The sequence below is a fragment of the Hippocampus zosterae genome, chromosome 5, assembly GCF_025434085.1.
Source record: "Hippocampus zosterae strain Florida chromosome 5, ASM2543408v3, whole genome shotgun sequence".
NCBI classification, from domain to species: domain Eukaryota; kingdom Metazoa; phylum Chordata; class Actinopteri; order Syngnathiformes; family Syngnathidae; genus Hippocampus; species Hippocampus zosterae.
The window spans coordinates 11,159,096-11,180,033 of NC_067455.1; the positions used below are offsets into that span (position 1 = coordinate 11,159,096).

The following is a 20,938-nucleotide window of genomic DNA, read 5'->3' on the forward strand; positions in this document are numbered from 1 at the left end:
CTCACAATGCGCCGCATTTCACTTTGGAGAGACGCATGCAGAGAATTACACTGAGCAAAAGCTGAAATCCCAAAATGCAAAGTTCCATCAGCACCATCTACGAAGACAATTGGGGGTTGGGTGGGGATTAATCATGAAATGTTTATTAATGTATTTACTGTATTTTTTCAAAAATCGCTCTCACCATCAAATAATTTCCTTGATGAGTCCATTGTATCAGGTCAGTGGTAATCAAACCAACAGCGACTATTCCAAAAACGATACACGCTTTGTTGATCACGAGGGACACCTGAAAGAAACCTGGTTGTCATTTCAATAAAATGATGAGCACGTAGCGTAAACAGACTTACCGGTACTTACAGTTATTAAAAAAGGATATCTTATCGTTACGCTGGAGACAACTCCTGCAATAATGAACTGAAAAGCAGGAGACTTTCAAAGGATTGTGAAAGAATAAGTTTTTTTTTTTTAATGAGAAGGAAAAAAAGCCACTTCTTACGAGCATCCCGGTCATGTGAGCAACTCTGAAGAGCGTGACAAGCGACTCATTGATCATCAGGCTTACAGCCATCGTAAGACCAATTCCAACACTGAGCAGTCCACTGACAACCTGCAGGGACTGCAATGATTGATCCACATCAATTTACGATAAAGAGTGATGTTTCTAAAAAATACGTGAAATAGTGTGGTGTATAAAAAGTGTGCACACCTACTCTAAGTAGTAAATAATAAAACTTGAGTCAAACATCTCATTCAGTCACTTTTTCATAACAGAAGATATTTTTTTTTCAAAAAAGATTTACATGCACTCTTTTTTGTTGTAATAAAAGTATGTCAGTCTACAATGCGTGCAACCCTTTTTTTTGTTGTTGTATCATTTAAGAGGAAGACCACAAGAACCGAAAGGAGTTTCCTGTTGCTGACTCTCAAACAGGCTGGACATCCTTTAACCATACACCGCAAAACTTCTATCTACAGTATCTGTCTGTGTATTGACTATGACGAACTTTTTTATTATGTACAACATTCACTCAGATTCCTCAAGGGCCGGTTTGAAAACATATTTTCATCTTATAAATGGCGTGCTCCGATAAATCACAGTTTTGCTCTTTCACTTGAAATGAACGGAACGCTGCTCCTCAAATGTTTGTTTTTTTTGTCTTTAGGGAAGAAAATTAAACAGTCTGCTGTGATTGCCTTTACAATGACTAATATCATGACATGGAATAAGAAATGAGTAGTCACGCCGAGCAGACGTGGCAAAGCTGACAATTAGAGCAGAGTTGAAAGAGAAGATGCTGTTTTTTTTTTTTAATTTAAAGTGAAAAGGAAAATTGAAACTACATTCTACTTGTATTAAATTAACTAAAACCAAAACTACAGGAAATTTTGTTTTCCCCTTTGTCAAATTTGTTTTCGTCTTTGTCAATTCATTTAATGAGCTTTCAGGGTTGCTTTTAAGTGAATTCAGTTATTTTGGTATTACTCTACGACCGTATGGAAGAAGGATGAGCAAACAGTCGTTTGGGGATGATAGTTTACTTTATTCCACAGCACTAGCGGTAATTCTGACCTTTTTTTATCTCACACTTGACAAATATTTCGTATATTTAAAAAAAACTAATACTAAAACTAATTACAACTAAGCTAAGCAATTTTGAATCTTTTTTTAGTTTTTGTTAACGTATCAATTCTCACAAACCCGCACTAAGGCTAATTAACACAAAATGAATTTAAAATGAAATTAAAACCTAGCTATCCTGAAAAATCCTGGCCTGGTACTAAAACACACCCACGACCCAGTCACATTTTGCATGTTGTGCGTGCTTGTCGGCCTTACCCCGAACACAGCAGTTTTCATCTGCAGCAGGTCATGCAAAACCTCGGTCTCATCCTCTCCAACCTTTGTGGCTTGGTAACGTACCAGCCTCGGCAATTTGTCGTCGTCTGTACACAGGCCTTGCTCATCTTCTTGGATCGCCATTTTAACATCTGAACAAGCCATGTTGCACTCACCTGCAAGTATATGATCAAAATACGTTCTTCGATGTGAAGTCATCCATATTTTCATTTCTTATGTGTTATTTAGAATGTTCTAAAGCACAGTGTCAAATTCAAGGCCCGGGGGCCAGATCTGGGCCGCCATATCATTTTATGTGGCCCACGAAAGCAAATCAGAAATGTCAACTTTCATGATGCTTGCAACAATCGGACCAAAATTTCCAATTCTCATTCGTTGTTTGCCTCTTTTTAAATTACACTTACTTTCTCGCTTCACTTATACTGCTTCCCTGCATTTGGCACCATCGCCACTAAATCCGTGACAACAACAAAATATGTGACACCTGACCACATGTATGACAGAACTTGATAGGAAAGGGTCAGCAACGTTATGGCAACTGAGGGGTAATTTTTGTATACTGATTCATGTGAAAGGCTTCGACATTGAAAGAAATAGTGTGCTGAATTTGTTTTATTTAATTTTATCAAGTGGTTACATGAAATAAAATCATCTGGAGCCAGATACATTTTTAAGGAGATATTTGGTCTACCTCAGATGATTCTATTGTGTGCAACCACCCGCCAAAATAAAATGGAGTGAATTCAACGCACCATTTTTTCTGTGTAGTTTCTGAAAAGTTCAAATTGAGTTGAACTACATTTGTTATTATGAACGAATTATATTCATTTGCTCACGTGAATTATTCCTTGCAATTATTTTATATTTGATATATTCCTATAAATCTCTGCAAGGGTTTACACTTTCGAATGATCACGTCCACATTTAACAAAATAGTGTTGCTGTCCTTCCGGAGTCCTGTCTACTACTGAGGAAAAACTAATTAAAAAAAAAAGAAGTACAGTACTCTAAAAGGAGGTCTACACTGAAAAAAATGTGGGTTGAATTTTCTGGATCCAGGTAAATATATTATACAGCCTGTACATCTCCTTAAAAAATGTAACCGGATCCAGATTATTTTATTTTGTGCAGCCACATGAAAAAATAATACGTAGTAAATTCAACACATTTATTTCAGTGTAGTAGTTTTTCTTGTTGTCTTATATTCTTCAGTGTATGAATGACATTTTTTATGCACACGTAACATACTCGTAATTCTTACATTTTACTTGAAAGATTTATTTTAAATTTCCTTGTGATTTTGTACTATTAGTTCTTGATATATTTGATGTGACACAATATAGTTTAGCGCACAGACGTTGAGGTTTTTAATAAAAGATTTGTCATTTTAATACCCCATAAGAACTGCATGAGAGTACAGTGACATGTATGGTCAACTTAATTGAATCAAATCTTTGATCTTGATCTTAACCGGTGCAGCGTTTACTCCAGATTTGAGTTGTTAAAGTGTGCAGGCAGATTGTGACTTACCGTGTCAGAATGTGGTTGTCCCTTCAACAAGTTCCTTTCTTAACTAGAATTCTATGTGAGAAGATGTGACAAAGGGAACAGGTCACACTTGTCACTTCCTCACTTGACACTTGGCTGCAAGATCATCCTGCGTGACTTGAAAGCGTGCATTTTATAAGGTACATACTCGCTTCGCAACATATGAGGTAGAGTTAAATATCAAATTTATTTGGGGTCCTTTTTCAAGGTTTCAACTCCGTGTATTTGTTCTACATGTGAATGAAAGTCATCCTCATCATCCTTTCCTTGTTAAACTCATTGGACCAACATCGGGTGAGGTAAATCCAGTTTGTTGCTTTCAGTGGATCAACACCCAAACATCACCCTGTGACCTTTCATGTTCCAAAAGGTACAATGAGGAAGACGTTTGTGTGTGACGACTCCATGATCATCGATATTCCCATCAGGAAGGACCGTGAAAGACGCAGCCGTGTGATGCCGCAAGAGTTCCAATGTGTGTTCCAAGATATGTTCAAAGTTTTTGCTAACAATGGATTCCCAAAACCTCTTGGAGTAAGTGAGTGTGTGTAAATGTGTATGTATGTATGTACGTGTATATATATATATATATATATATATATATATATATATATATATATATATATATATATATATATATATATATATATATATATATATATATATATATATATCGGTATATGGTTAATGCAGTTTAATTTACTTCTTGTAGCGGCCTATAATCTCTGCCCACTTCTGTGAAGGTGGACAAACACATAGTTTTCAGGGGTGTGGTGACCACATCAGGAATTTCAGATTTATTAAAAAAAATAAAAACACACACACACACACACACGTCTGAGTTTAGTGTCCTTTGAGAAGCAGCTGAGGAACGGCTCAATGCACAAACAGTTTCTCTCCCGTGGCCATGTTATATCGCACAAGGGCTTGGCACAATTCCGCCAACGGCCCGGTATCCCTGGAGGAAAAATTTTCCAACTCCATAGTGACGCCCAAACACCTTGCGGCCATCCAGCGAGCACTCTGGGAGTGACTGACATCAGCTTTGTTCGCACTGCTGTTTGTTGTAAATAAATGATCGCTTCCTGCTCAATTCAGGGAAATGGGCTTATTTCCCAAGGTCATGGCAGAGTGGTTGGGTATTTGTGCTGTAAATGGATGCTGATTCCTCTTCTTCTTTTAAATATGCAGGCAGCACAATGTCTCACTGGAGTGTCACTTGTCAGTCTAGGTCTGATGTTCTATCAGAGTTCAGCTGACATGCTCCTAATCTTTCCTAGCATTCTGGTAAATTAACTCTTATCCCTTTTTAATTTATTTTCAAATGATATGCGCTAATTGGTGATTTTTCAACTTGGTTTGTTTGTTTTATCACTGTTAGTTTGTGCTCTGTGGAATGCTGACCTATGCGGCAGGATGTGTCCCCAACATGCGTGTGGTAAGTAGACTTTGGAGAAAATGGTCTTTAATTGTGTTGTTTTAGGAGTGTTGCTTTGGATGGCAAATATGTTTTTGACGGGGTTTGTGGGTTTGAGGTTTTGTTTTTTTCCACCCCTAGACCAAGGTGTCCTTCTGTCTGAACATCATCAGCTTCGTGGAGTCGGTTGTGTTACTTTGCCTGTCGCTGCTCGACCACCGCTTGTTTCAGGACGTTACCTCCCACGAGCTCAAGGTGAGTTGAATATTTGTATTTTTACTCCTTTCTGGAAGGCTCAAAATGAGATTCCTCTCATTCTTTCCCACAGCTGCAAACAGGAATCAAGACAACGGTTGCAGGCCTGTTTGTGGTTCAATGCTTCATTGCCTTATTTCTGATCTACTGGCAGAGTAAAGCAGTGTGCAGACAACATTTCAACATGCTGGTAATGTTGCCTTACATTTGATGCACTTCACCTTGAAACTATCTAACTTCAAACAATCAAACTAATGCTGAGCACTTTCACCTGCAGCCCATTGTTCAGATGAGACTGGAGGATTAACAGGTTGATGCAACAACAACCTAACAAGATCAACGGACTGCTTTTGAGTAATATTATTAGCTCATCAGTGTTGAAGTGTATATGCCAACATTTATTCATATTTTCTTGTAATATTTTTTTTTAAATTGTCTCTGTACACGTGTTTCTTATCTTTTTGAATTTGTTTTACATTAAGTCTCATCATTCAAAACTAAATACAAATGTATGTTGATGTTTCTTATAAAAAAATTCTCTAATTAGATAAATCAAGACAAAAGGAATGAAAACATTTAAACTACCACTTGGGAAAAGGACCCAATTAACAAAACACATACTAAAGTACTGTTGATAATGTAAATGTCGGTGGGTCAGATTGCTGAACGGATCGGGCCGCACGTGGCTAGCGGGCCATATTTTGGCCTGAATTTTATTTATCATGCAGAGCAATAAACAACCACTAGAGGGAAACAAACACTGAGAAACGTCAAGGCGATTTCCCTAGCAGAAAAACTGGGTGTTTTCAGTGAAACTTCATTCGACATTCAAATGTTATTTTACGTGTTTTTTTTTCTCTACGGCATGATTGTTGCATGCGTGATGTAATTTAGAAGATTTCTGTGTGTCGTAAGATTCAAAACAAAAACATTCTAGCACGTGATGGAGAACAGCGAATGAACTCTACAGCTTCTCAGGGACACTCCCTGCTACGTTTACGCCAATCAAAACTCATCATCAGCCTCCTGTTTTCGTTTTCTCCTCAGCGTTTCCTCTCTAAGACGTCATGCTTCCTACTCGTACGCTATCTATTACAGTAGTGATGTGTGTTAATTCCTCCCATTACGTTTGCCTTCGTATGGCTGGCTAAGCGTCCCCGGTGCCGTTTGGGCGAGGGGGCTTGGAGCCGACCGCTGCTCCGCCATGGTGTCATTGTATAGCGGTGGCTCTCATACCCTGAGCAAGGATGACGTGAACTACAGGATGCATTTCCGAATGATAAACGAGCAGCAGGTCGAGGACATAACGATAGAGTTCTTCTACCGGCCGCACACCATTACGTTGCTAACCTGCACGGTACTCTGTCTGATGTATTTCGCCTTTGCGAGGTAAGCATGCTCGGGGAAAAAAAGGTTAGCTCGGTAAGCTAGCAGGTGGCTAACAGTGACTGTGATGCTCTGATTGATTCACGGTCACAGCATTAACTTCATATTCTCTCAAACAAAGTCAACGAAATACATGTCATTGGGGTGAGTTGGGACACGGCGGCGTTTCTAAACTAGCTTTGAAAACCACAAACGTTTCTTTTAACGGAAATGAAAGGATGCCGTTTCTCCATTTGCAACAAACGGCCACAATAATGGAGTGTTCCCTCGCTCTACGGCGGCCTCGCTATATCGCGCGCGCGTGTGTGTAACGTATCGACCTGTCGTTTGCAGAAATGTTTAGTTTATAACATTTTCTTGTTTTATTCTTAAGGCAGAACAATTATTCGAATTCATATAAATTCTGATAAATCGCATCTAAAAGTTCCCCTACAAAGTATAAATATATATTTTAAAAAGCTTTATATATTTTTGTAAACATCAGTGACTAGAATCACTGACTTTATTTTAGTGTTAAGCCCAACCTATAAAACCCAAACATTTATGTATAATATTTTAATATATTTTTTTTTATTGTTGTAGAGGTTACTGTCTTGCTTGTGTATGTATTCTTTTCCCTGTGAACCTTGCTAAATGAATAGTGCACACTCAATACTTCAGAAACCTATACATAATAGGCCTTGAGATTGTCTGTTTTAACTGCTGGTTGAACAAATTGTGTTGTATTTACTTATTTATTTATTTTTATTTACAGAGATGATGGAAATCCTGACAACAATCTTTGGGTTGGTTTGATTTTGGTGATCTCTTTCTTCCTTGTTATCAGTGTTTTGGCATTTCCCAATGGTGAGTTTGATATGACAAACCTTATTTTGCTCAGTGTCAATGTCTTTTGTTTACCGTCACATATATTATAGTCAAAAAATGTCACAGCACACCACCAAACAAATATGTCACAAAAGGTGTATACAGCACTGTTGACTGAAATAATGCAGTTAATATGGTTGCTGTCAGGCTGAGTCCTTGAATTTCCAAAACCACAACTTCAGGTAAAAGTAAACTACGATTGAAGAAACTAGCTTGAGGTACCTTAACAGTACATCAATCGTTTAGATAAGATATCCTTTATTTGTCCCACACTGGGTAAATTTACAGTCTACAGCAGCAAATTTGGGGGGTAGAAAGAAGAAAAACAAAGTTGTCAGTTGCATGTTTGAACACATTCGCATTACCGGTATTCATTTTCTGCAGGTCCATTCACTAGACCTCATCCAGCAATATGGAGAATAGTCTTTGGTAAGTACTGATGAAAGAATGAAAGCAGTTTTGGTTTTTCCAAGTCCCACTTCCTCTGTTATCTAAAATAACTCTTTCTTGTTCAGGTCTGAGTGTGCTGTACTTCCTCTTCCTGGTTTTCATCATCTTCCTGAACTGGCAGCAGGTTAAACAGTTAATGTACTGGCTTGATCCAAACTTGCGCTATGCCCAGAGAGAGGCAGACATTATGGTGAGGATTCATTTGTCATGTATTTTGAAAGTACAACAACTATTAAGTCAACCAGTGTCACAGATCTATTTGTGTTCCACTTTGGAGGTTTTACTGGAATAGCTAAATTTCATTCTACAGTATCTGTTAGCAGTTGCTGAGGGTGTGTGTCCCGCTCCCTTTTTAGGAGTATGCAGTCAACTGCCATGACATCACCTGGGAGAGAATTCTCAGCCATTTTGACATCTTTGCATTCAGCCATTTCTGGGGTTGGGGCATGAAGGCCCTCCTGATCCGAAGCTACGGCCTCTGCTGGACCATCAGTATTACCTGGGAGCTCACGGAGGTACCGCATCATGCCATATTCGACGTGGGTTTTGCATCTGCGAAGTTAAGTCTCACATGTGGTTCCTTCAGCTCTTTTTCATGCATCTGCTGCCTAATTTTGCCGAGTGCTGGTGGGACCAGGTGATTCTTGACATCCTCTTGTGTAATGGTGGCGGCATCTGGCTGGGCATGACGGTGTGCCGGTTTCTGGAGATGAGGACTTACCACTGGGCCAGTATTAAGTATGTCCTCAAAGTTGGAAATAACTGAAAGGTGTTTTTTTCCAAAAGTTAGTATTCCGTGTCCTTTTTCTTGAACAGGAGCAACAGACACATTTGTAGCTGAGGTCCGAAATAAAGTGGTTCCTTCAGATACAAAGATAATAAATATGTTCCGTGACTTCCTTCGTAACTCATAACATTCCCTATTGTAATGAATGGAAATGCCATTGATCCGATCCTCCCCCACACTCCCAAAAGGAAAACATTTTATTGTATTTTCTTAAGGAAAATAGCACTCTATGCTACTGTGCTTCTTAAACAGTAATGACGTTTTTAAATCTAAAGACTAAAACAGTTTTTGCCACATTATTTGCTTCAGTTCAATGGACATTGTGCTGCTTCTTCTGCTCTCGGCCACCTGGGGGCAGTAAAATACAGACACAAAAAGCATTTTCCCCTACTCGCACCGAGGGCATATTAGGCTTTTACTGACTTAATAGGTTCATACTGTAGACGTATCACATACATATCCTATAATTCTGAATTGAGAACCAGTGTGATCATCAAATCAAATGTGGTGCTTGAGCACAAACGTTTGCCAAACCCTGCAACAGACCGTATTACTCAGCTGGGCTATCAAGCAAGATGACCTTAAGCTTGTAGGTGTCACCACTATGGATGAGATGTTTATTCATCACAGAATAGAAAGACAAGTCTGGAATAAGTGTTGGTAGCTTAATAATTACATTACTCAACACTTATTATAAATCCTTGTCATCCTTTCCTTGTGTCCCCCAACAGGGACATCCACACCACGACGGGGAAGATCAAGCGAGCCGTTTTACAGTTCACGCCAGCGAGCTGGACTTACGTGCGCTGGCTGGATCCAAAGTCTTCCCTGCAGCGAGTGATGGGCGTCTATCTCTTCATGATCATCTGGCAGGTGGGTCAAGGGGCCTTCCCGATGTCTCAACGGCGGCCAGCCAGAGATCATCCTGTGTGTTTGGTGTACTGAATCGTGGCTAATCTAATTGGCGCCTCCGTGGATGAAATCTAAAACCCGCTTCACTTGGATCCATTTAATTCACGGTGTGCTGCTGTCTGCGCATTAACAGCTAATCCCGTAAAGAGGCAAAGCCAGACTGGATTACTCGGGTGCAATTAATAAAGGAGGGTACGATTTTGAGTGCCGTCGCTTTGCATACCACCCAAGCTGCCTTCTCTTTTGCGTTTGTCTGCCATGGCAACACGCTGTGCGTCCCCTTTTATATGGACACTCAATGAAGCAATATCGTCATGCACTTGGCCGCACAGCTCTCCCCTCTCTGGAGGCTCCAAACAGTAATTACCAGTCTTGAAGAATGCATCGGGGGGGAGCGATGGCGCTCGGCCCAGCGGGCGGACAGTTGAGCTGGTTCGCTGAACGAGGCTGCCGGCCAAAGGAGAGAATAGCACCGCAGCAAGCCTTCACTCTCATTATGTTTGTATGGGAATGCGAGGAGCTAGCACAAAGTGATGCTCAAAAATACTGCTCTGCTTTGTAACGTTCTGCTCAATTCAGCATATATTTGTGTTTCCTTGGGCTTTGTTGTCAACAAATGAAAAATCTTACGAATATACTGTATGGAGCCAACTATGGAAAATGTGCTGAAGTCATCAAATATGATCACGAATATGAATAATGAAAATTAGCCAACCGTTTTATTGTCACATTTTGTAATGTAAAGGAGAGCTTAACACATCCCAAAACACAACAGGGACTTGAATGTTTTGAGTTGTTTATCCGACTATAAATGTCATCTTGTTCTCTGATCTAGCAGTCAATCAAAAACGTAATTTCTTTACTCGTGCATTCACAAGAATTACACGGAAGGAGAGTCATCTCCTTTTTTCATCTCCTAGAGATCACCGGAAGATCTCTAACGGTTACGTTGACTGTAAATACTGACTCGGGATTTATTGTGAAATAATGACGCGGCTTTGTAGCGTGCCATTGTATTAAATATCATTTATTGTCTGCTTCACAGTTGACCGAGTTAAACACGTTTTTCCTCAAGCACATATTCGTCTTTCCGGCAAGCCACGCCCTCAGCTGGTGTCGGATCCTGTTCATTGGCATCATCACAGCACCAACAGTCAGGTGAAACACTGTTCTGTCTATGGGGGGTTGGGGGGGGGGGGGGATGGGAGACGACATTTGTATTGGAACCATTCGGGATGGACGGATACTGATACCAAGTGCCATATCGGGCCGATACCAGCCTTATTTTGAGGTATCGGATACTCATTGAGGCTGCTGCTACCAGAAACTGATACTTAAATCAAAAGAGGGAAAAGAAAATTACATTAATTAAGTCCTCCTCCGCAGTAGTTCGCGCTATACTATGGCTGTTGGGCACCTTGGCGAATCATCACGTGCGTCAGAAAAAAAAGTATTTGCTCACATTTGTTTATTTTTGTAATTGGGTTAAATGAAATTTCATGCAGTATATATCGAAAGTACGGGAGGTATCCGATACTCTGTATCTGTGAGCACTTGGAGTGAATACTCCGCTATATGAGTCTGAAAAAAAAAGTGTGATAAAACATCCCCAATCACCATAAATTCAATTCTTCTCATTCTAACCTGACATTTTGTTTGCGTTTGCTACAGGCAATATTACGCCTACCTCACAGACACCCAGTGTAAGAGAGTTGGGACCCAGTGTTGGGTGTTCGGGTAAGCGAGCCTCCCGCCACAAAGGACTTTTCATACAATGAAACAAATGTGAAATGTTATCGACAGCCGCTGCGGGCTTATTGAGGCTGAGAAATGTAGTAACGTTAAACCATGACAAATTGATTTCTCACCATAGCCGTAAGCCGGTTTGTTTCCTCACATTCCTATCACACAAATCTCACAAACATTCTGGTCCGTAAAGCAGCAGATGTTGCTTTTTCTGTGAGTTAAGTCAACTGAAGGCGGTTGGGGATTTGCCATGTTGTGTTAGATTGTTCCTCTCATTTTGCCCAGGGCCATAGCCTTTCTCGAGGCGCTAGCCTGCATCAAATTCGGACAGGACTTGTTCTCCAAAACCCAGATCCTCTATGTGATCCTCTGGCTGCTGTGCTTGGTAAGATCAGCATCGACAGCACTCTTTTGTTTTTGTGTCAATAGTAAACTAGTGCGGTCTGGTGCCGAGAGTAACCTGTGAGCTTATTTGTGTCTCCTCTGCTTAATCTTGTGTCAAAACCTGTTCTTGTGTGAACGCTGAGATACATGCATTCGGAGTAATGTGCCTAGACAGGATTCCAGATGAAAGCGATACATCTGTGCTCTGTTTGGAACATCAAATAGAACAGACTGGTTCAGTAAAAATATTACAATCATTAGTAAGAGTTAGAAATTATGTCATGCCATCACATCGAAGCACTTACTCAGCAACCATTCTCATATTACTTTCATGTTCTGTGACATCATAACTCATTTTTCTTCTTTGCAAATAAAATGTCTTGTTAATTACCTTTGTTCTGGCTTTTCTGTTGTAGGCCTTCATTACATTCCTTTGTTTGTTTGGAATGGTGTCGTGCGCAGAGAACTATGGTCCGAGAGAAAAGGTATGTGCTTTATTTTGATCTGTTCATCTATATATGGTCCTCAAGAGAAGTAGAAAAATATACTGGTATCCAAACAGCCATGATATTATATTCCATAAAAGTGACATCAGCACTTTTTGGAGGTCAGGCCCATTTCACTATGCACCTGTTGAGTTGAGGGCCCGATCATTTACAGCAGCAAACATTTCCATGAGTGCAGTCACGCTTGTAAATAATTATTTGCTTTCATCCTGACTTCACATCTTCTCTATGGTAAAAACTTTTTTGAGAAAATGCATTGTGTGGTTTCAATGAATAAAGGGGCCAGAACGGGTCGAATTCCTTGTGCTCACAACAGCATACAGTCATTGTGCGGCCAAAGCGTGCGCATCGCTGTTGAATATTTCCCATCCATGTATTGCCGTGTAAAAGTGAAATAGGGGAGCCTTTACTATTTGCTGTTTGCTCTTTGTCATTTTCTTCATTTGTGCGTCGTCTAAATGTTGAGTCAACATAGCTAGCGTTGTTACTGAACACCCTCTCCCGCCATTGCTTTACCAATGCTGTGTTGGGATCCCGTTCCATACTTAGTGCAATGCATTTTCACCCAGAGCTGAGCTGACCCCCCATCCATTTTTTTTCTTCAGAAAAGGGACATATTTTGTCGACCGGTTGTTGGGATGTCGTTCCTATGTGCACATGTTGTTGCGCACGCCTTCCATGACAGTTTACATACGGCGCATCTTGAAAATTTATTTATTGGGGAGGGACAAAATATTGAGGGGAGAAAAGTAATTTGCTCAACTCAAGGGTCAACTGACGGATCAGTCAGCTCATTTGCAGATTAAGTCCAAAATAACCGTTACAAAATTGTATGTGACATGTGTGCAAGAGTTTCTTGTAAATATTTACTGGGCTTTTATTTTATTTTGCAAATGACATATATTTTTTGTCTGTTTTGTTAGGAAAAAGTAAACCTTCCGATTATTACAATTTGTTAGAATGCAAGGTTATCTTGCTTTTGCAGTTATTTTATTGAGAATACTTTAAGAGCAACAGAATTTGAGCAAGTCTCACGACACAATAGTAGTCACAGAATGTTAGCTAATTTTAACTATTCATTAAACCATTTTCTGTGCCTCACAGAATGTTAGCTCATCTTAACTATTCATTAAACCATTTTCTGTACCACTTATCCTCAGTCGGGTCACCGTGATGGAATATAAAAGACCAAATGACAATTGTCATGGCAACTAACCTCCAACATCTGAATGATTACGAACTGAAGCGTACTGCAAGGTCACCTCTGTGACAGTTAAGCTGCTGCAGAGATATCCTTTGGTTTGCTAGGCAGGTAGTTGAAGGGTGAATGTGATTTGTCCATTTGACGCTGTGTGCGTGTGTGCCATGTGTATCCCGCAGAGCTTGTCCGAATGTGAAGATAGCAATTACACAGAGTTTGCTGACGATGTGCCAGAAGAGTTTACAGGTACAATGAATTGTTTTATGTACTGTTAATCACGACTATTCAAGGGGGATTGGGAAGGAGCCCTGCTGCGAATAGCGCAAATCCAGAAGTATTTCACATGCCCTGAACTTATGCTATAAGTTATAAGCACAGTGTATTCAAATGGGCACTTATAAGTTATAAGTGTCCATTTGAATACTTTATACTGTAAATTTAGTATGCCACAAATGATACACCAAATCTCATTTCATGCTCATTTTACATTACCCTTACAAATAAATGGGTTACAGATATTTAATTAAAAAAAAAAAAAAAAGGAAAGTGGCTGCAAGTGCATGTAAATGAACATGTGACAAAGATCTCTGAAACAACCCAGGCTAAATTGATCTTCTCCTTAGCATACAAAGATGGTTGTCTCAGTCAAGATGTATCACGTCAACATTCCACCAACTACTACTTTCCTATTAGTCAGCCCTTTTGTGCCATCTTGGAGTAAAATCCACCCATTTTTATATCCATCTTGCATGGTCATTTTCCCACTTGCTGTTGACTGGCCTTGTGTGTAAAATCAAATAGCTTTTGTTGCTTCATCCATATTCAGAAATTGCAATATTCATCACCAATGCTGTAATCAGACTTGTGGTTATGCACAGGACAAAATATTAAGAACATTTTTGACATTATTTAAACATGTAAATATATGAAAACACATTTTAAAATATCCCAAAGTGCTTGCTCCAATGCTCTCACTGTAAAATGGGAAGACTATCATATAACATCACTTTGAAGAAATGAAAAGAAGACTTTTCCTGCTCTCACAGATCTCCAAATGAGAGGCAAACACAGTTTTGTCAGGTCAGCGGGGCATTCGCGAAACTTGAAAAAGACACAATCCAAGTTTGACCTTAAACTGCTCTTGTTTCCATCTCTATTCTTGCTATCATGTTTGCATTCATAGTGAGAGCTTTGTGTGTTTCAGGAGAGACTGAGGTGGGAGGTGACTGCCCCAAAATCAGACTGAGAGGAAAGGGCTCGGGAAAGCTCAACTCCGTTAATGGCCTGGAGAGCCAGTAGCAATCACAAGAATAGGTTCCTAAACGCACCCAAAAATGGTTCTGATGGAGGGCATAAACTTCTCGGACGAGTCGGAGACCGCCCCCCCTCCTGTCCTCCAAGAGAAACAACTGGTACGTGCAGTGTTGTTAGAGCGGCACACCCATAACATGCTGTGCTCATAAAAGCTCTAACACCACTGTTGACAGGTGTGTGTGTGTGTGTGTAAATACGCGGTACGTGTGTTTGTGAAAAAGAGTGCTGTAATAAATAACTGCCAACTTTTACTGTTAGCCGCATGCTCTGTGGAGTTGATCAATTACAGACAAACCTGCTCTGACACAGGTTATCATTCTTTACGCTCCAGAATACTTAACGCCACCATGTAGAAATGAGAATGTTTTGCCAATGTACGTTGACACTATTGGTGACCATAACTTGAATGTGGGCGGGGCATCACAAGAGCATTTTTGACCTGGAACAAAACAAAGCACACGTCTAGCGCACTTTGCAGAAGGTTGGCTCTGAACTGCACATTTATAATGTTGGGATTATTATTTGTGTTTTTACGCCTCATCTATTAATGGCTGCTATTTTGGTGTTTTTGTTTTGTTTTGTTTTTTGTGTGTGTTTTACCGCGATTGTGATGAAAGAGCAATTATTTGGATTTTATATTGTACACCAGAGTACAGGATTGCCGGTAATCTATTTACACGTGCATGGTTGCAATGTTACACACAACAAAGCGGCTAACCATAATGGCAGCATATCCCCCTCCCCCCACTGTCATTTTTGAAGATTAATTTCACCTTTTGTGCCTGTATGCATGTTCCCTCTGTCTCAATTCTCTCCGTGTGCATGAAGACTAATTTGGGGCTTTGTGCATTTCATCTTTGTTCATTAAAGATTCATTTGGGTTTCGTGCCATCGGCTCAAGCAGTACGTGAACCTTGTGCAATAGCACCGCTGAGAACTAATTCACCAAATTTTGCCTACTCGTGTTTGTACGAGTGAGTATTCTCATGTCAAGTTTACTTTTAGGATTAGAGTCTTGCAGTTTTGTCCAGGTATACAAGCACGTTTGTCCTGAAGTTTGTGTGTCAACATAGGTGATCTGAGCAGATGACTGCAGTTGTGTTTTCATCCGGATATTCCACGCCATAACGGAGATTGCGATTTTTCACTTAATTGCATTTGTACTTTGACGCCTGTATCGTACGTACTTACATTTTTGGGAATGATGAATGATATTTAAGTGATGATGCACCTCTAATTAACAATTCCTGACAAATCAGATTTTTGAGACCAGCAAATGGTGTCAGACAAAGGTTCCTGTCTATGGTACATTATTTTTTTTCCTGGATACATAATATACGTTTGCCAAAAACAATGACATGGAAAATTACTTTGTACTGTACTATATCACTGTGAAATAATATTGAACCACATTAAAATGTTTTACATGTTCTTAACAGTCATTCTTTGCCTCATCCCAAGAAACTGTCGCGTCTGAGGAAAACCAACCAGATAGAAGGCGATACTGATGAGGTGTGAAGTCACCTTTTGTCGAGTAAATGATTCATCATGTTCTCAAGTAATTATATTTTGTCACTTGATTTGGTGGTTTGCCATATTTTTCAAATGTAAAACGTGCATTGGCTCAAAGGCTGGGAAAAACTGGTTTAGACAACCATTCACACTCAACGAGGATTAGAATAGTTTTAGATCTATTGTCAGTTTTAATTTCCTTTTAAAGTTTTTTTAAGTTCAGTTTTAATTAGTTTTGGATCAGCTATTTTAGTTAATGTTTTAATGCTTTGTTGTTTATTCGTTTCATTTTTTCAAAAATACAAGGAGTATTTAAAGTATTCCAAGATAAGATAAAGCTCAATAAGTATTATGTAATAAAGCTACACTTGCCAGATGACTTACCTTCACACTGAACTGGTGTACAGTAACACCAAAATAGATAATAAAAAGAAACCCTGAAAGCTCATGTCTTAATATGAAATGACAAACAAATTTGAAAAACATCTCTAATTATAAAATGTAGTTTCATTTTTTTCAGCATTCCATGTCGTTAATGAAAATATTTTTTCAATTTTAGTTTGAGTTATTTTGTTAACTATAATGACCTTGTCAAAGTCACACCATTGGGCAATATAGAGTCTTCACTTACTCTTAACAGGCATGCTTTGGGAATCTGGGAGGAGGCTGGAGTACCAACCCCCCCCCCCCCCCCCCTTCAGAAGCATGTAGAAAACAAAACTTCACACAGGAAGGTCAAAGTCAACGGTGAACATCGGCATTGTGAGGTTGACATGCTAACCACTCGTCCACCATGCGAAAACTTCACAATACATACATGTCACCTTAGCAGACTGTTCTTGATAAAAGGAAATCACAAATGACCTTGAGCGACCTCTGAAGGGTGCCATGCTTTAGCAAAGAACAAAACTGGCAGACTTGAATACTGACTTGTTGAGATCCAATTTCACTGCACATCATGAAACTAAAATAGCTTCCTCGTGTCAAGTGGCATCACGCCTCCTTTGCAAGAAAATGTGACTTTGCGGTGAAGGGCAAAAGGCTTGTGGGATTGTGAAGTGGATTCACATGGTGACGTTGGAATTTGGAGTCTCCTGGGAAGCGTGGTAAGTGTCCCTGTTGCATGTCAACTCCTGAAACTCCCTGTGATTTAAAAGAGGAAACCATGTTTTGGGCTCCACGGGGAGGCAAAGTGTTGGATTGATATAAAATAGTGGTGGGAAAACTATAGCCCAGGGTCACATGCAGCCTGACCTCCAACCAAACCTTAATCTGGCCCACTGAGATTTTGGATTATCACAAAACCTGCAATGTTTTCTGCAATTCGTTTTTTTCCCCTTTACGTATGATTAAATTGACGTTCCCATTATTTATTTTTTACAACTTATTTTTTAACATTATTTCCAAATGACGTGGCACATTTGTTTCAAAAATGTAATGTGATCCAAGGTTTGCCGACTCTGCCCTATTATAAAAGCTCTTCAATCAGTATGTGATGTAGTTTATTTCCAGAAGAGGGCAGCAGAGAACACAGAGCGCTTGCCATTCATCACGTGACGTAGGCCTGCTACATGCTGCACAGCACAACAATGTACCTCTCCGTTTCTTTTAATCTGCGCTCGATTAGAAGCACCTTAACCCATTTTTTGTCTTTCATGCACCTCAAGTGAAGGATAAGTAACATCCGTGTGCAGCCATGGAGCGCAGCTGCCCTCAGCGCGATGGCGTTCCGAGACCAAGAGGCACATTGAAAGAGATCCGGGTCAACTTGCTTGAGTGTAAAGTCTGCTTCGAGAAGTTCAACGCTCAGCGGGCCGTGCGAAGGCCGCAGAACCTGTCGTGCGGTCACGTACTGTGTGCGGAATGTGTGGGGGCGCTGTCCCGCCCTCTCCTGAGGAAGCTGGAGTGCCCCTTCTGTCGGCAGCTGTGCCCTGTTGACGTCATCTCCCACTGCCAGCCTCTTTGTGACCTGCAGGAGTTGCTCTCATCCAGTCCTCCCTCTTCTTGCATGGAGAAAAATGATGAAGAAGAAGCCCCAAGTGTGAGTGGCACAGCCTTTCACTTGTGTTTGACTTTTGGCGGGTGGGGGACGCTTATCAACCCTACTGGAGTGGCGGTGATGCAGTCCTCGGGGACTGTGTTTGTGGTGCATGAAGATGAGAAGAGCGTGATGGTATTCACTTCTCAGGGGAAGAAGCGGCACGCTTTTGGGCAAAGAGGACACGCCGGCGAGGAAGTTTGTTACCCAGTGGATGTGGCAGTGACCCCCTGCGGTCATGTGGTGGTGACTGACGCGGGAGATAAGGCCGTCAAGGTTTTCACATCTAGGGGGAACCATGTGATCACGATCAAGGCCGGCTTCCGAATGCCGTGGGGGGTGGATACCGACAGTGGCGGGCGCATCCTGGTGTCGGACGTCCAGGCGGGAACACTGTCCCGCTTTAAGGTGGACTACAAACATGGTGTCATGCTGGAGGAAGGAGTGGTGGCTTCACACCTGGAGAATCCTAAAGCCGTGGCCTGCTGCAGGACCAGCGGTCACATGGCGGTGATAGAGCACGTGACCGAGGACATAGGCTCCTCAAGGAAGCAACGTTACTCCAGACTAACTGTGTTCACTCATGACCTCCACATCCTCTATCAGACCGACAATTTAAGTCTGAACCTGAAGGCCTCTGTTACAATAAACATGTCCGCTGTGACGTTTGACAGAAAGGGACACCCGCTTGTGGTCGACTCACTTCAAGGGATGATTTGGACTTTTGGGGGCGTGCAAAGCGGTGCTGTCCTCACTCCTCTTGTGGCAGAGAACCTCATTCGACCTGTTGCACTGGTGCCACTTAACAACACTCTTATCATTGTGGACGCGGGAGACCACGCAGTCAAGATCTACTCTGGTCAGAAGCTGGACTGTGTAGTTAATTTGTAATATTATGTTATTCTTCCACCGATGGATAGAGAGACAAAGCAATATTCACACATATATACAGTATGTGTATTGAAAGGATTGTACAACCAGTGGAGGCTCATGCATTTGATTTGTGGGCTTTCAGTCGGGGACTTTCCACTTCATAATAACACCATCATGTCCCAATTATAGAAACCATCAATACAATTAGAAAAAAAATAGCAAATAGCAGCATGCAACTGTATCCTGTACATTGTTTGAAGCAGTCAGAATCAATATTTAAGTAATGGCATGACAGAAAGAAGCTATTTTAATAAAATACGTCTTATTCACTCGAGATACTGATTTTTAAATGCATTAGTTTGTGATGACCACTACAACCATTTTCCTTATTGGAAATGGCTGGAAAAAGCTTTGCTGTTTCCGACCAATGAAGAGAACAGGCCAATGCTGCCGTCATAAAGGGCTAACACACTCCAGCCCTGTGTGGACGAATTTGAAATCAAAGAAACAGTCATTTTGAGTTTTACGTTGCATCAGACGGCACCCCTGATTCGGACCAATTTCACTGTTTGACATGGAACTATTTATTTATTTACTGGGCTGTGCCATGTACTGTATGTTCGGTGGACGTTTAATAAAAGATGCTTATTAGCAATAAAAAAATAATTAAACTTTTCATCTTTACATATCAGCTAGAGCTCTTCAACTAAAATCTATATATATAAATTCCTGTGTTTGGCTGGCAACTTGTTCAGGGTGTACTCCGCCTTCTGCCCGTAGACAGCTGAGATAGGCTCCAGCACATCCGCGACCCGTGTGAGGTTGAACGGATTAGAAAATTGATGGATAATTATACATTCTAGTACTTGTCAGGGGTGTTGCATCCATAGTGGATGGAGATGTGAAGACCTCCACTTTTCACACGAACGCTCTCCACTCCTCCCGTTAATAGCATTGGGAGTTGTGTAAAATATACTCGGGCCCACATTTGGCCCGCGGACCGTAGTTTAGACAGAGACGAAGCTGTACCCAATGTTGTGGCTGGTGAGTGAAAAGCATTCATTGGGTGAAAATGAATGTTCACGGGTGCGTGTAGAGCTCCATCAACATGTCTGGTCCTCCAGCGACTCGGTGTCAAGCCGGTCGCCCCTATTTGGTGCGGAGTGCAAAAATGGTTTGGCCCCCTTCTTTCGGTACTTTGGTGCAGCCTCACCAGCCTGCCAGAGGAGAGCAGAGCAGAGCAGTCGAGCTCCCGGACGGTCCGTGGAGGAAGATGGCGGTGGGGATGCTGTCTGGAAGCGGAGTCGAGTTCTGGATTTGCACTTAAAAAACCAAAAGCCAATGGATATAAAGGACAACCATGGACGCTTTCCTGGCGTTTCTTTTTGACGCGCGGACGCTTTAGGGGCGATTTGAGTCACAGCCTGTCGTCTTTTGCCTCGGTACAAATCCGGACTTGTCCGGAGACTTTCGCCCGCTGAGAGCAGACAGGCGAAAAGTGGACAAAAATGTCGGATACGAAGGTAAAAGTAGCAGTGAGAGTTCGGCCCATGAACCGCAGGGGTAAGTTATTTTTTTTTCAAGTGAGTTGTTAAATCCGCTAACTTTTCATCCATCGCTTTCAATAGAATTCTGGAGTTTCAACATAATCAAATGAAGTCGCATTTTCATACCCCGCCTTCTGCTTTGTTTTGCAAAACAAACGTCTTCGCGCAGAAATTGAGCTGAACACAAAATGCGTGGTGGATATGGAGGACAACCAGACGGTTCTGCACGCGCCACCCTCAAATGCAAAAGGAGACAACAGGTAAAAAAAAAAGCCCCCAAAACCCACAACTATTCCTTCCTGCTGTTTCCACGCATGATGGCATCACTCCAACT

General features: G+C 41.1%; 5 protein-coding genes across 12 annotated transcripts in view; 4 read left to right on the forward strand and 1 right to left on the reverse strand.

Annotated features, from left to right (window-relative positions):
- Position 1: 1 nt before the first annotated feature.
- On the reverse strand, positions 2-3,509 carry si:ch211-269k10.4 (uncharacterized protein LOC100150242 homolog). Its single transcript, XM_052066279.1, has 6 exons — positions 3,392-3,509; positions 1,841-2,016; positions 500-619; positions 361-417; positions 185-289; positions 2-97 (listed from the first exon to the last, which is right to left on the reverse strand). Exons 2-6 carry the CDS (start codon positions 2,003-2,005, stop codon positions 2-4), a joined length of 543 nt encoding a protein of 180 aa, XP_051922239.1. The 5' UTR covers positions 2,006-2,016; positions 3,392-3,509.
- On the forward strand, positions 3,505-5,607 carry LOC127600183 (uncharacterized). Its single transcript, XM_052064484.1, has 8 exons — positions 3,505-3,549; positions 3,618-3,708; positions 3,780-3,943; positions 4,601-4,696; positions 4,791-4,847; positions 4,968-5,081; positions 5,155-5,271; positions 5,359-5,607. Exons 3-8 carry the CDS (start codon positions 3,785-3,787, stop codon positions 5,386-5,388), a joined length of 573 nt encoding a protein of 190 aa, XP_051920444.1. The 5' UTR covers positions 3,505-3,549; positions 3,618-3,708; positions 3,780-3,784; the 3' UTR covers positions 5,389-5,607.
- Positions 5,608-6,080: 473 nt separating this feature from the next.
- Positions 6,081-16,065, forward strand: ptdss1a (phosphatidylserine synthase 1a). The gene is made up of 13 exons (XM_052064485.1): positions 6,081-6,470; positions 7,222-7,313; positions 7,719-7,763; positions 7,850-7,974; positions 8,141-8,299; positions 8,371-8,522; positions 9,303-9,444; positions 10,529-10,641; positions 11,155-11,220; positions 11,515-11,614; positions 12,030-12,098; positions 13,500-13,566; positions 14,525-16,065. Exons 1-13 carry the CDS (start codon positions 6,286-6,288, stop codon positions 14,617-14,619), a joined length of 1,410 nt encoding a protein of 469 aa, XP_051920445.1. The 5' UTR covers positions 6,081-6,285; the 3' UTR covers positions 14,620-16,065.
- A 1,076-nt stretch (positions 16,066-17,141) lies between these two features.
- LOC127600781 (E3 ubiquitin-protein ligase NHLRC1-like) lies at positions 17,142-19,386 on the forward strand. Its single transcript, XM_052065573.1, has 2 exons — positions 17,142-17,252; positions 17,814-19,386. The coding sequence occupies exon 2, from the start codon at positions 17,843-17,845 to the stop codon at positions 19,073-19,075; it is 1,233 nt and encodes a 410-aa protein (XP_051921533.1). The 5' UTR covers positions 17,142-17,252; positions 17,814-17,842; the 3' UTR covers positions 19,076-19,386.
- Positions 19,387-20,464: 1,078 nt separating this feature from the next.
- kif13a (kinesin family member 13A) overlaps positions 20,465-20,938 on the forward strand; it is a 41,663-nt gene continuing 41,189 nt past the window's right edge. For all 8 annotated transcript variants that reach the window (XM_052066634.1, XM_052066636.1, XM_052066640.1 and 5 more), the window contains exons 1-2: positions 20,465-20,620; positions 20,774-20,864. In XM_052066634.1, coding sequence (XP_051922594.1) covers positions 20,566-20,620; positions 20,774-20,864 — 146 coding nt within the window. In that variant the 5' untranslated portion in view covers positions 20,465-20,565. The remainder of the gene's footprint in view (positions 20,621-20,773; positions 20,865-20,938) is intronic.